Below are 14,970 nucleotides of genomic sequence, written 5' to 3' on the forward strand. Positions count from 1 at the left end.
AAATTTTAAAATAACAAGCAAACTTAATTTTAACTTATATATTTTATTAAAAGGCTGTATGTAAATATATTTAAACATATATTTACATACAGCCTTTTGTCTTAATTAAAGTACGTAATTAAATGGATTTTGAACGGTAATACTGTCTTTCGAGAGTTTTTAAATGCGGTTTTTATTAATAATTAATAATTGTCGATATAATCTGTGACGTCATGTGTAAAATAGTACAATTCAGTAACACTGTGTAGTGTAATTTAATATTTGATATTTACTTTGGCTATTATTCTTTTTAGTAAATACCTAAAAGGCATAAAAATGCATGCAAATGCGAACACAACACTTAAAATAAAAACTAATACACATTTTGTCAACAATCGTATACACAAGTTTATTTTGGACCCTAACGTTCAATTCTATAATTACATATCACATGTGCACTAAATCTTAAATCTAAATAAATGCTAAATCATTTAAATTCGCTCACATCGATTTAACTCCAATACTCGTTATCACCATAGTATGCAATAAATTTCACTAAAATAATAACAATAAGTCGTTCAAAGTCTAGTAGAAAATACTCTCTGTACAGTGGCAACACCGGTGTTGAAATGTCTCAGACCGCGGCTGTCAGTGATGTAGCGCGCGCAATAGTCCGGCGCGAGGGCTGCCACTATCATTAAACAATTAAGGAAACCAAAAGATGGAGACGTTAAAAGTCTTATGTACGTTCCCAGCACATCGCCGTCGATTTCACTGAGAATAAAAATATTTAAAATATTAAAATAAAGACATCTATTTATACTACAAATTGCATCTGACCTTCACACAGAGTTTTGATTTATGATGATTCTTATATCGCGCTATTACAGATTCAGAATGACAAAAAGATCAATTGTGTCGTCTAAATTTTAGAGTCATCAAACATTTAACAAATGGGAAAGTTGTTGTGATATACTTACAAATAGAACAAAGAGTAGATAGTGTTGAAGATGACGTAACAGAGCATAGACAGGAGCAGCGTGAGGACGAACACGAGCGTGTGGTAGCGCGCCTGCAGCCACAAGCGCAGGCTCACCACCAGCATCATCATATGGAACAGCACTGCTCCGAAGCACCTGTAATACCAATATAAAGTTCATATTTTATACCATACAGTAAAAGTGCAACCTCATATAATTAACCCTATCCATAGACATTTGCTACAACATGGGTATAGGTATTTTCAAATATCTTGGCAGCTCAAGAAGTTTAGAGCCTCCAAGTCACACGAAAACTGCAACAGATGCATTATCTAAGTACCTTAATTGGACAGAGGATAGGATAAACTGAAAAAGATTATTTATATATTCGTGTTCTCTATCTTTACCTCTACCCCCTCTCATCTTTTCCTCGTCAGGAAAGGATAAGAAGTGAATTTACTAATCTTACAGAAAAAATTGTCGATGATATTAAAGTTTCTTACCATAAATCGACAGTCTTAGCATCGGTGTTTATGACGGAACTCATAAATACCAGCTTTGAAAAGCCGTAAATCAGTACAGAATGATAGACAGAGGACAGGAGCCACGCGAGGAAGTTCCACCACGACATCAACCTGTTCTTCCTTATTTCTCTGTATAATGTTGGGTTTCTGAAAACAATATTACGGTTAAATTATTTCCAATGACAAAATGGAGAAAAATGTTTATTACCACTATATTTGGTATAAATTATCCTTTCGTAAGAACCGATGTCCACTGACTAATATTAGCAAGTCGCTTTGTGAAAAGAGGTTTTATTAAGATGTAGTTACTTCATAAGCAATGCTTGTGGCCAGCGCTGGTCGGTGACGGCGAGCACGAGGCAGGGCACCGAGGTGAACAGCAAGTTGTACAGCGTCAGGTACATCGAGTCGTAGATGGACTGCGTCGAGAAAGCTGAGTGCACTTGGAAGAACAACTGAAACAAGACACATCACGTCGGGTAACAGATATTAATACATATCAGCACAGCACAGGGGCACAGTAGTGTCTCCGCCGAGCTGAACATGACTGAAACAGTTTTTCGAAATCGTTGTAACGGATTTCTAGAAATTTTAGCATACCATAATGTTCCCGAGCACCAGATTCTTGTAGAAGAAGTAATGTATGAGCGTGGCGAGTCGCTGATAGTACCAGTGCCCCATCACCAGCAACATTTTCTTCACCATTGAGAATTTGGTGAACGCAAAGTCTGCTGACCTGGGAACGGCAATTACCTTACATTAGTTATCGAAACTATTTTGTTTTCACCAATTCTCTTCTAAGATGCTGTAACGTCAGAAAATAGGTACCTAGCAGCTTGGTGTCCCTCTTTTCCGAAGATGCCGAAGCCGACGTGAGCCTCCTGGATCATGGATATGTCGTTGGCGCCGTCGCCAATGGCTGCCGTCACCGGCTTCTCTGGACTGTTCTTTATCAATTTTACTATCTGCAACAAATTGAAAAATGCATACCTTTTTTCTGGGCTCAAAATTGTAAAGTTACCAGTTAGAAGTTGGCTATGAAATATTACATGACGCTAAAAGGCAGGAAGAATATTTTAAAACTACCACATTGAATCGTTATGATGGTTTCAATTGCTTGAAACTAATTTTTTTAAGAACTTACCTTAGCTTTCTGTATAGGGGATAGTCGACAACACAGCACAGCATTACATTTCAAGGACACATCAACGAAGGCGGGTGCAGCTGGCGTGTCCAGTATACAGCTCATGCTGGTGCCGTCCACAATGAGCGTGAGGTCTCTGTAGCTGGGCTCCAGTATCGTCCGCTGGCACTCCTCGAGGTGGGCTTGGAGTGCTAATTCGTCTTTCACTCCGATAAGGAACATTCGCCTGTCGTTCTCTGAGATGTGGCTGCAAGATTGTGCTACATTTATTGCTGTTTCTACCTAAAAGTAAAGAATTTTCAATAGTTGTTTATCCCGATTTAATTTTTATAATTTATAATAACATTGGATTAATTGATAAAACAAATCTTACAATTTCCGTTTTAGACAATAAAACATTTGAAGCTGAAGTATTATCAATATTAATTATATCTTATCAATAATGCAGCTAATTTGCAAATGAATAGAAAAAGAGCTGAAGTAGTCTGGCACCAAGAAATTGAAGTGAGTGGCGTTGACCCAATCACTTGAACTCCTATAAGATGAATTTTCAGCACAACTTTTAGAAATTTGTCAGACTATACCTTGTCCCCCGTCAGGACCCAAGTCCTGATGCCAGCTCGGCGCAAAGAAGCCAGAGTGTCGGAGACGTCGTCCTGCAGACAATCCTCGACAGCGGTGGCGCCCACCAGAGTCAGCTGGTGCTCCAGCACGCGGTACTGCAAAGTCACTTGCTGCAGCGCCGACGCGCTCTTACCGTCTATACGCTTTATCGCTGCCATCAAATAAACGTAATCAATATTAGAAGCAACTTCTACATTGCATGCTGGTGACATTTCTATATCAACTCACCTTCCGTAACCCTGGCGTATTCTTCATATGGTATTTCTCTATATGCGACCGCTAAAGTCCTCAGTCCCCTATTTGCAAATGCGTTTATATCACGATTTGTCTCTTCAATCATAACTGTGTCTTTACAGATAGGAAACACAGAACTCTCCGCGCCTTTACAAAACAGCCAAATCTGTAACATTGTCGATCTTTTTCCTTAATTAAATCTAATATCTTGCTTCCATGAAATTAATTTACTCGTCTTAGACTTACCTTTCCATTTTTGTCTCTAACGATGACCGACATCCGTTTACGTTCTGATGTAAATTCAATAAGTTGCAAGCGTTCATACATTTCCGTATCATCTCCGACTTTTATGACCAAATTGTTTCCTTCTTCACCGAGGAATGTTACACCGACTCTATCGGCAGCTTCCACTAGAGCCTTTTCGTCAGGACTGCTCGCCTGGTAATCCATTTTGCTTCCAGTATCTCTAAGAAGGCTATTCCATGCTATGGTATTTAAAACACCAGGTTTGTTTTCATTCACATTGTTAACATTGCCGATTGTTCCTCTATTTAGTTTTTTCCTCCGAAAGAAATTCATAAGTTGCATGTTACCATTTCCAGATAATCTCGCGCTCAGTTTCTTCATGTCCTCGCTAGATATTTGCACAGAGTGGCACAGCGCGAGTATTGTGAAGAAAAATTTAATATCTGTCTGAAATAGAAAGTTGTCACTAAAGCAAAATCAAGAGAATTCTACAATTTCATGATGTAAAGAAATAAACAATCCTTTTTCTATCATTTATGTGACTAATATCGTTTATTATCAAACAAATTACGGACCTGAAAAGTGTCAGCCGGCTCATCAAATCTCTCTATATCATAAAGTCTAGACTCTTTCTCCTCGTACACGCGACCTCCAATAGAGCAAGCTTTGAACACCATAAGGTTCTTAGTAAGTGTGCCCGTCTTGTCTGAGAAGAGCACCTCGACTTGTCCTAATTCCTCGTTGAGATCGGAAGTGTTCGCGATAGCAGGTCGACCTGTCTCCTCACAGCGGAGTTCCTCATCCCAGCCAATGAACAATGCACCTAAATTACAACTTTTAACAATTATTTCTGAATGGAATCAATGAAATGTTAGCTTGTTTCGTTATAAGCATTGAGGATGTGCCGATATATTACTGATGAGTTCGAGAATTTGGTCCAGTCACGTTATGAATATTTAGCTTAGTTTAGATATCGATGTTCACATTATTTTTGCAAAAAAAATTTATAAAGAGTAGATTAATCTTGAGTTTCCAAGACCAAAATCCCTGATTAATACATATTTTTATCTCTGATTTGTCTTATACAGAGATTTTGAACTCAGAAAATCACGTTAAGGAAACTAGAATATATGATAACAGAGTAGGTTTGCGTTGATGCAATGCTATTGTTCTTTTTCATTTGTGTCGTGTCATATCAAACTTTTGTACGATAAGATTGTATCAGGTGTCAGAAATTTTTATCGAGAAAATGTAAACTAGTCATGTTAAATCCCTAATATCTGTCTACACTTTTGTTTTATTGTTGTGAGTCGTCATCGTTTCAGCCATATGACGTCCACTGTTGGGCATAGACCTCCCCCAAAGAATGCTTAATAGTAATTCTATTTATATTTCTATCTTACCTATAAATTTGTACAGCTCGATAGTAACGTATAGAGACATTGGTATAATATAGTAGTATAGCAGTAGAAAGGAGAATAAATCTTGAAGTACAGTCGCGACTGACGGCGGGTACTTTGTCCCCGGTCCCAGGAATACGTCTCTCTCGGGATGTCTCTTTTCGATAATCACTTTGAATACCATCGATATCGATATTTCGAACAGTAATAACAAGATGAACAACACCAGAAAACTGTTTACTGCTGATTCACAGGACGAAAATTTGTTCCCAGAATACTTCGAGTTTAAAGCTAATTTTGTTTCTTCTCCTAAAACGAAATTGAGCAATGTTAAAATGTAGACAGATTGTGCTGATGATTGATGATGATTGTTTGATGGATAAGATAAGGATGGATATCCTGATTCCCAATGGAAAAAGGAAAGCAAAAAGAAGATCAATATTCAAGATTCACAGAAATTCATATCAAAACTAAAGTGTCACGGTAATTACTAGATTTTTAATAAATATTTAAGTACTTTCAAAATGTGTAAATATGAGGCAAAAAAAGATTTAAATTGATCAAAAAAGGTGAAGAAAAACTAGTCTCGGTAGGTAAAAAGGAAGCTCTTTGTTTACTTAAGCGCATTCTATTCTAAAGCGTCATTCTAAAATCAAGGCCAACGTATTATTGATAAAATAGATAAAAATCACATCTTATTTTAGCAAGAATCGAGGTTCCAAAATCAATTTCATAATATTATCTGTATGTTTATTCTCGCGACTTTAATACGCGCTATGTTTCTACCAGGAAATTCTTCCTTCGAAAGTGTCCGTTTAAAAAAATCAGACTGCAGAACATTCAACAACATAATATGATAATCTTACCAGTGTACACGGCGCATCCTATCGCCCACTCGGTGTTCTTGACTCTTGAGCCTCTCAGCATGAGGTTGTCAGTACCGAGCGCCAAGCTGTCCTGACCGGGGATCTCAAGACGCCCATAGAACGTGTACAGGTCGGCTACTGGATGCGGCACCTCTATACGCATGCCGTGTGGTAGAATATCTAAAAAAGTAAAGGAAAACACTTAGGTTTATTTTAACCGACGAAACTTTACTCGTAACAATCAATCATTTAAATCAGCGGTACTTCCAAACTGAAATCCTTGAAGTTAGTAATTGAATTATTTAGTTTATAAATAATGAAACGCTATCTAAACTGTGCTAAAATTAAGGAATAGTAGCATTAGCATTTCTGGCTCCGTGGGCTTTTTGCGGTCCTGAGATTTTAGTAACGCCCCCTTTTGTCTGGTGTCGGGGATAATCTTCCAAAGTTAGAGTATTCAGAGGAGAGATGCACAACGGGAACCCCTTTATATCCGACTCTGCCACATGTGGCGCCCCTTATGCTCCTCACCAGATCTTACCCTAAAGCTACTAAGGAATCTATTTAGTTGTGATAAAGCTGGATACCGGGTGTATATCCGACCAGTGGTGGGGGCACTCTCAGTGTCTTGAGGTTCGTCTCGCCATCCAAATTAGCAGTGGTGACGTAGCACTTGCCGGCACCGTCGGCCGCGCAGAGCAGTACGAGGTCCGCCGGCACCTCGCGCCCTCGTCGCACCCGTACCAACGTGCCCGGCGCGATCGAGGAGTTGCGCACTTTGTTGATAACACCATTGCGAACTGTTTCCACTGTAAAATAAAACACCAATTGGAAAGATATAGCGACTAGTCTCAGCTTCATATGACGGGAATAAATCAATGTGGACTGGTGGAATAAAAAAGTAATCTCATATTAAAGGTATAAATCAAAAAGGTAAATATAAGCTTTTCTTTTTTTTAATGGTAATCCTGTGACGATGCGGCCAAACTGGATAACTTGATAAGTTATTGACGTCTTGCCTTTTTATGAATACCAAAGACGAATTGTTTGAGGAAAATAAAACTGGCGCCAATATACTAGCTACTACTAACTAGGTAACATTTGGGAGAAAACTGACTTTAGGTATTAATTGGTACGAAAAGATTACTGTATAAATGAAGATAAAAATTGTTTTATCTTCTATTGAGATTTATTCAATCTATTGGCAGTTCAGTTTTACGGCAGATATTTGCCTTCAAAGTCACGTGAAGGGCTGTGGATGTAGTGATCTGATTAGATAAAGTCCGCACTGGGTCAGGTTCGATGTTCAAGTGTTTTTATGTTATTCACAATTTAAACCAACCTTTGTCGTCTGATTCATCCTATTGATTTTACTAATATTATAAATGCGAAAATCTAGATGTATGGATGGATGGATGTTTGTTATCACCAGAACAGGTAAACGGATCCCGCTGAAATTTGGTATCGTCTGGAAGAACACATATGCTAAGGGTTTGTTTTTTAATTCCGCACGGCCGGTGTCGGTCAAAAGCTTGTTGTGTACAGAACCGTAAGTCTCCACTGACGGAACATATTTTCAAGGCCATATGCAAAGATAACATTGCGTAGTTCAGATTAAGATCTAATTCTTGGTAATTACTATCATTTGATTTACTAGAATTGAGATCATCATTAGTAAGGGAAAGAACCCTCAGATTAGATAATTACGGATTAACAAAAAATTATAAAAACAACATTTTACCTTATTATCTTATCATAAGTAACTCAAAAGATTTATTTTTTAATTTCTTAAGAAATAAATGATTTAGCTAAGAAAAATTACAAAAAAACCAAATAAATAAATAGTTGGTTATGGCGAGCGAAAAAGCGCACATATATCTAGCTGATGGTGTTAGTATTAAACGTAACGAGAGTAGAAAAACAGCATTGTTACTTAATATGAGTGTACGACATTTTCGCCATTTTGGCGCTCATGGTAGCGGTTTGTAGCGGTGGTGTAAATTTGAATTAATAATATAGATAAAATTTACTCTCACGTAACATCAACATAAAAACAAAAGCTGTCATTTATAGAGATCGAAACAGACTTACCGATCTGGTTGTTGACCTTGTTGTCTGCCTTGTGTCGTAGCCAGTCCTCGTAGCCTTGCTTCATCGCTGTTACCAACACCATGAAGCTCAGGGGAGCTATACTCGTGAATGGCGACACGGGGCTATCTGTCATAACAAATGTCATTAATAACCATATACTAGTAACGTTTCCGGGCATCTGGATAAAACCGGACATAAGCTTGTCCGGCTTCTATTAGGCTTTTAACATTTCGCAAAAGAAAGTGATTTTACATAAATTTTTTGTCGAACCTACTGAGACAAAATTCTCAATAATGGCCGTCCGGCTTTTCTAATTAAATGTCCGGCCAAACTGAGGTCTGTCCAGCTATTAGGTTTAGCGACCTAGCACCCCTTTTTTTCCCAGAGAGGAATGCTTTATGCATACTCCAAGCCCCGGGGGGTCGCGGTAGTTATGTGGGATTCTCCTCCATAGCGGAGGCATACCAACTAAACCTCTCTGTTCCTCCAAGGCATCGGTACGGGGCCACGGGCACGCTTTCGCTTTCGTCCGCGACCCCGGACCTAGCACCCCTACCAACAAGGACATTTGACGTACACACACAATATAAATTACTCTACATCAAAGTCCACGTCACGGCCATATAATATTAATTTATTCACAAAGAACTGTTTGTAGTCAATAGTTATGCAAATCGATATTAAAGGACTGAACTGTAATCAACTCAGCGATTAACTTATTATAAATATGATAAAATATTACAGCACAACGTTAAAAGTTCCCAAAACACTTGAAATAAAAAGTGTTAACAGATATTCAATGATCCTGTTATCCTGGAATTATTTTGTGGAAGTAGTAAGATACGTATGGCTAACATCATACGATTTCTAGCTTATCTATTATTTCTTATGCAATTTAAGCATGAAAATAAGCTCTTGTGCATATTGGTGACATCATTTACAAAATGTTTAATTCCTAGGGTTGTAACAAATCAGTAAAACAAACCTATAACAACAGCGATGACGGTGACGATCAGAAAGTAGAAGTTGACGACCCTGCGGAACTGCTCCATCAAGTTCTTTGGCAGGAACATGAGAAGCGTGTACTTGGAGGTCTTGATCTTGTTGTGTTTCTTCTTACTGCGCTCGTCCGCCGCGCCAACTTCGATCAGACGAGTCTCCGCCGCCGCCGATACTTTGTTAGACTGTACAATTTATTTTACATAAACCTTTGCTGTATATAGATAGGTATATCGGTAAGAGTAAGTTTAAGTAGAGATAATGTATGACACGATTTAGAATGAAATTAATGATACATCGATTTATAATATCTTGGGTTTCTGAGACCAAAAACCAAGATTAAAACATATCTATGTTATCTCTGTTTTATCAAAGATAATGTCAGTGATGATGATATATTTTATACAGAGATTTTGATCTCAGAAACCAACGGTTGGGAGACGAAATCTTGTTGTGCCGACCCCACAAGGAGTTGAATAAGAACGGAGAAAGTTTATTAGCTTTTCAATGTCATTCTTTTCAAAACAAATTGATTTCAAAGTTCGACTGACTATACGTTGCAAAATGCTTTAAAAAGATAGAGCCATGTGTCTTGCGAAAATGGCACGTTACCTACGTAGGTCTTTGTTGTTATCATTTGATAACAATATTAATAATAGAAACGTAATTGTTTCCGTATAAGTGTCCGATAACGAAAAGCTAACCTCTATTCTATATCCTGTGGGGATTTGTTTATTTAAATTCTCTTTGTTAATCCGTGAATAGTGGTTTCAAAACGTTTAATCTTGTAAGATTGAAAAAATAATAATTCTTTTAAATTATGGTTGAGTATCGATATAACCGAAGTCCATCAAACGTAGACGATTTTTTACCTCAGAAGGAATTGTGTGTTCAAGTTTTAAGTTTGATTCCTAACTTTTATCAAAGTAATTGAAGTCGCGTGAAACTTTTTACGGAAAAGAATATGATAGAAAATAGTTAGGTCCACGATGAACAGTGTACTAATAAAAGCTTACCGTGAGATTATCGGACAGTCTTATGTCCTTGAGGTGACGTCACAATCGATTACTTTCATTCTTTAAACACAATAATTACCTAAATCGGGAAATACCGAACCATTGACAAATGCAACAAAACGTTATTTACTTAGAACATAAGTATATTAGATATACTTATGTTCTGAGTATATTTTCACAAAGACAATAAGAAGTTTACGTTTACACGGGTAACTTCAAAATAAAAGTATCATTCATAATCATTGTTAATTTAATCATCATAACTCGTCAAGTTTCTAAGAATTCTCAATAAAAAATTGAATAAACAATTTCCAAAACACAAAAAAATAAGTGTGAAAATGTGTTGACCAATATAACCATAAGCTAAATAGAAGATTTACCCTCATTTTCCGCGTGCGATCTTCGATACGTCAAAGTCAAGTTCACCATGTCAACAATTAGCGGACACTGAGTGAGGGTTCGCAATGCGGCTGCAGCGTGGGACGACTGCAGCTGCGGGCCGCGGATGGTCAATTTCCACAACATAATAACAACGAAGAGGTTGCAAGTCCTCCACAACCCACCAGTCATTACATAATTTTTTTTTTGTCTTGTCATGATACAATACTTCTATTCTATTCATTTATAGAAAAACTATTAATTATTTCAGATGACTTTCACATGTCCATCCGAATAAGTCAAGAAATGGATTGGAAGATTCCATTAATCATCCTCATTTAATTGGCTAAAACAGCAGAAGAGTTTATTGGAGTTGTGTCCTCAAAAACACGGAAGAAAAGAGTCAAAAAAGTATTTTCAATCATGTCTGCCAATTGTGGTCCTGGAGACTCGATTCCCAATTTCTTTTTTTTCTCAACATTTTTTAACAAAGGCAAGACTCAAAGGGAGTAGGAACGGATGAAGTAGATACGGTTCATATCTTTTCCTCGTATGCTTTATTTGGATTGATTTGCAAATATGCTGTGTCATTCAAACCTCTCGATATATTCTTGTATCATGCTGGCTATTGTAATTTCGGGTTTATGAGTAACGTCGAAGCCGTCGTAACAAGGCACTAATCTTAATCAATATTTGCACTTCACTATCGTGGCTTTATCACGGATAATGTTCCACCTTCGCATGTCCTTAAGTGTTTTATAACTAGCAATTGCCTATTGCTTCAAACTCAGCTGTAAACATTTTAGTTATGACTTCGGTTTTCTTTTTTTATATTATAAGGTGGCAAGTTTGCAAGCGGCCACTGATTTGCTGAAATAGCGAAGCTTCCGCTGCCTACAGGCATCCTCAATTGCGATAAATATGTTTGTGAAAATTTGGGAAGAAAAGTATGGGAAGTGTAAGTGGACTTTCCGGATGAGAGGATGCATGGGAAGAGAAAATATTTTCTTTCTGTGCATCCTCTCCTTCGTAGATTAAAGTTAGGCAACGCATATGCAATTGCGTATGTCTATGGGCAACGGTCTCTTCGCTATTTCAGCGATTTCAGGTGGCCGCTCGCTCGTTTGTCACTTTATGATATAAAAAAATGACCTTCAAGAGTATGAATAATGGATGAAAATTAGTATTAGAGTATGTAAAGGTAAAGTTTACGCTGTTTCTATGATAGCGTGGTAATTTCCCTTTCGAATATCGCTCAAAAGTTGGCACCAAATTTAACTTGACGTATCAAATACATTAAAATGTAATGGAAATAATGTATCTTTGTTATTTTCGAATTGGTAAATTAAGAAATACACGAAATAGAGATAAGGTGTATGCAGACGATAATTCAGGACTTAGGAGACAGATCTAGGTTATTATGCGCTAAATGCGTCTATATAAAAGTATTAGCTTTGATAACACAAAATCGGTTAATGCACTCGATTGATGATTGTTATTGAATTCTTTTTTGTTTTGTTTGAAATCTTTTGTATACTTATATATATGTCACTTTCGCGAGTAACTGAGCTTGGTTTGAAAATGTTAAAAAAACCAAACCATAGAATAGACGCGATACAGAACAGAGAAAATTACCTTCATTTTAATAAACTTTTTTAAAATGTGTGGAATAATTTTTACCTACAACATGAATATCAAAGTATTGAGTAACACTGAGATCTCGACATCAGGAGACTCAAAGGAACGCTTTTACTAAGCGAAATGTTCAATCATTTGATAACGTTTCGATAAATTAAAATTACTTTTGATGTTTTTAAAATTTTTTAAATTTACATATACACTATCTTTTTATGCTAATCCATTAAAAACAAAACACTACACGACCTTATCATTAGTACGAAATTATCGCAGGCGTAAAGTTTGCTTATTGAAGGAAATCGATACGAAAGATTCAATTACATAAAGAATAATTGCGTTTTTTTTCACGATATTTAAGTAATAATGATGAAAAGTTACACCTTCGGTTTCCCTACGGAGGAGCGGCTTTTTATACTCTAAATACGTATGTTCCAAGCAACTGTATCAACCATCATGTATAGAATTACGTTTCTTTTTACGCACATCCTTTTTCACACAATCCATCCATATTTTATTCAGTCGTTCTCTACCTTTGTAGCTTAATATTCTAACTCATTACTTTCTTGTTTACTCGTTATCTGAATTAAGATATCAATATGTTTTATAGAGATACTTTGGAAATCGACACACTGAGCTTTGAAACTTTTAACTCGTATATAACGAAATGCGTAGGCACGTAAAATAGATTTTAAAAAAGCGTCGATAAATAAATATTACCATAAATTACATTTATCGGCTTTCACTGGGGAGTTCCAAATTTACGTTGGCCATGATACAAGATTGCAGTTCAGATTACTTCGTTTTATCATAAATGTAATAATGATTTTTATCTGAATGATGAATTTGTTGTTTAACGCTTTATCCCATTTTATAATCTTAATATGGATACGCCGCAAATTATATCATGACGTCATATTTTTTCACAAACTAAAAATACTCTTTTCATTACTAATAATTTTAGGTTGGATTTCAAAATTCAACCTAAAATATTTTTTTATTTCTTGTTCACACTTTCGCAAGACTACAAAAACATTAACATTTAATTTAAAGTACACATAACGAATACTTTAATCACTTTATTACGAGTTGTCAGTAGGTAATATAGTTTGGTATATCTCTAAGGCAATTTTAGTTTACGTTATTCTGAACTTATCGATATATTAGTCATCTAACGATAAATCATCCTAAACTGTTTTTGAAAATCCATTATTAAATACTAGTATAGTCGACTTGAGAATTTGATGTCATTGTTGATCCAGACTATGGTACATCCATTAGATTTACCTAAGTCAAAACTGCTATAATTATTTTGAAAAATAATAAATTGTTGTAATTAATCAAACAACATTTTGGCGCGAATAAGTATTGTTTTTTTTAAATATTACGAGTTGTATAGTTTACAATAATGCGCTAAGTGTTATTTCCATTAACGATACATCTTTATTTAAAATTAAAAAAAAACACTCACAGCACAGCAACAGCAAATAAATACGAAAAGTGCACACACACACTCGCGTAATCTACGCACACCATTGCCGAGAACCATTTCCCTTTTTTATGTCTATGGTCCGTTGACTATTTCACTTAATGCACATTTTAATATTAAGAAAAAAACGAAAAGCGTATCGTGACCGTGGAGCTGTCTGTAAATACGACAGGAGTTGAAACAACTGAGCTGATAGCGTAAGCAATCTTATCGGCGTTCAATAAGATATCAATAAAACCGGCGCACGATGCCCGCTGGGCCTAGACCTTTTCGTTTTTAACGTGTTTGGTTTATGATAAAGCTGTCACTTTTGCGACAGTTGTTAAATGAATAATGGGTTAACGATACTTGATAGATCTGATTTTAAGAGGCCGTTGCTACTGCACATGGCCAACAATTGAAATGATGAAAAAGAACATAGGAATTAGGTTTACTAAAATAAAGATACCCTTAAATACTAAAAAAATTAGGCAGTTGTATATAATATTTTTAGGGGTAGAACGAAACTTAAAGTCGTTATATGAATTTTACGCTATAATTTAACCATTTCAATAAAAATTTATTTGAATAACAAATAATTTTATTATGTTCAATTAAAAATACAATGTACATGGGCACAACAAATCACGGTTTATGATAATTTTTATAGCTACATCATGTCCAACATATTTTACGAGTCTTATTATTGGTGGAATTGGTGGTGGTGAATTTTTAAGTATACATATTTATTAGCTATTAGTTGATACCGAAATTTACTTCGATAGACATAGCTTAGACATTTTCCCAACTGATATAAAAACGGCTAAACACTCGTATATTCTTCCGGTGGCGGCACCGACTACTTTCGAGCCCATCGGTTCCTCAGAATGAGTGGTACTGGTATTATTTCGCGGACGCGGCCCGTCGTTCACTGGGCGACGGGCCGCGACGACCTCCCTCACGAGAATTTGAATGAATATTTTCCAGTGCGGTACGGACTCTTCAGATAGTTTTTTTTGTAGAAACTACCTTTATGATGGGTAGGTTACAAAGATATAAATTGTTTTCACGTTAGCTGATGCCAGCATAACATCTGTTGCTGGAATTGGTTGGGTCGCCCGGTGAAATACCTTGACCATACAGAAGACAGGAGGTGAAATGGAAGCAATTTCGCGTACATTCTAATGAGTTTGGTGCCCGAGGCCTAACTTTAGTCTTTTTCCTTTCCCATGATTTTCTTATCAGAAAACGATGGAAGGGGATTGTATTTGACGGAGGAAGGGACGCATAGAAAGGGGAAACATTCTCTTTCTATGCATTCCCTCCTCAGGTCAATTGAAAGTGGGCAACTTATCTGCAATTGCGGATGTCTATGGGCAGCGGTTG

At 36.5% G+C, this 14,970-nt stretch overlaps 1 protein-coding gene across 1 annotated transcript; it reads right to left on the reverse strand.

The window, feature by feature from the left end:
- Window positions 1-181: 181 nt before the first annotated feature.
- Window positions 182-13,904, reverse strand: LOC106127722 (probable phospholipid-transporting ATPase IF). Its single transcript, XM_013325940.1, has 17 exons — window positions 13,588-13,904; window positions 9,074-9,272; window positions 8,089-8,214; window positions 6,585-6,806; window positions 5,998-6,177; window positions 5,135-5,440; window positions 4,307-4,554; window positions 3,732-4,178; window positions 3,480-3,651; window positions 3,212-3,402; window positions 2,628-2,909; window positions 2,312-2,448; window positions 2,084-2,219; window positions 1,793-1,938; window positions 1,463-1,630; window positions 960-1,115; window positions 182-753 (listed from the first exon to the last, which is right to left on the reverse strand). The coding sequence occupies exons 1-17, from the start codon at window positions 13,663-13,665 to the stop codon at window positions 558-560; spliced, it is 3,390 nt and encodes a 1,129-aa protein (XP_013181394.1). The 5' UTR covers window positions 13,666-13,904; the 3' UTR covers window positions 182-557.
- Window positions 13,905-14,970: the final 1,066 nt, after the last annotated feature.

Source organism: Papilio xuthus, unplaced genomic scaffold (assembly GCF_000836235.2).
Source record: "Papilio xuthus unplaced genomic scaffold, Pxut_1.1 DF828952.1, whole genome shotgun sequence".
NCBI lineage: Eukaryota > Metazoa > Arthropoda > Insecta > Lepidoptera > Papilionidae > Papilio > Papilio xuthus.

Excerpts from the sequence above, each read along its gene's own strand:
- LOC106127722 (XM_013325940.1), bottom strand. The coding sequence starts at position 13,665 with ATGGTTCTCGGCAATGGTGTGCGTAGATTACGCGAGTGTGTGTGTGCA. Across the intron at positions 1,116-1,462 it reads GCTAAGACTGTCGATTTATG|GTGCTTCGGAGCAGTGCTGT; the intron begins GTAAGAAACTTT and ends TTGGTATTACAG. Across the intron at positions 754-959 it reads ATCTACTCTTTGTTCTATTT|TGAAATCGACGGCGATGTGC; the intron begins GTAAGTATATCA and ends TTTTATTCTCAG.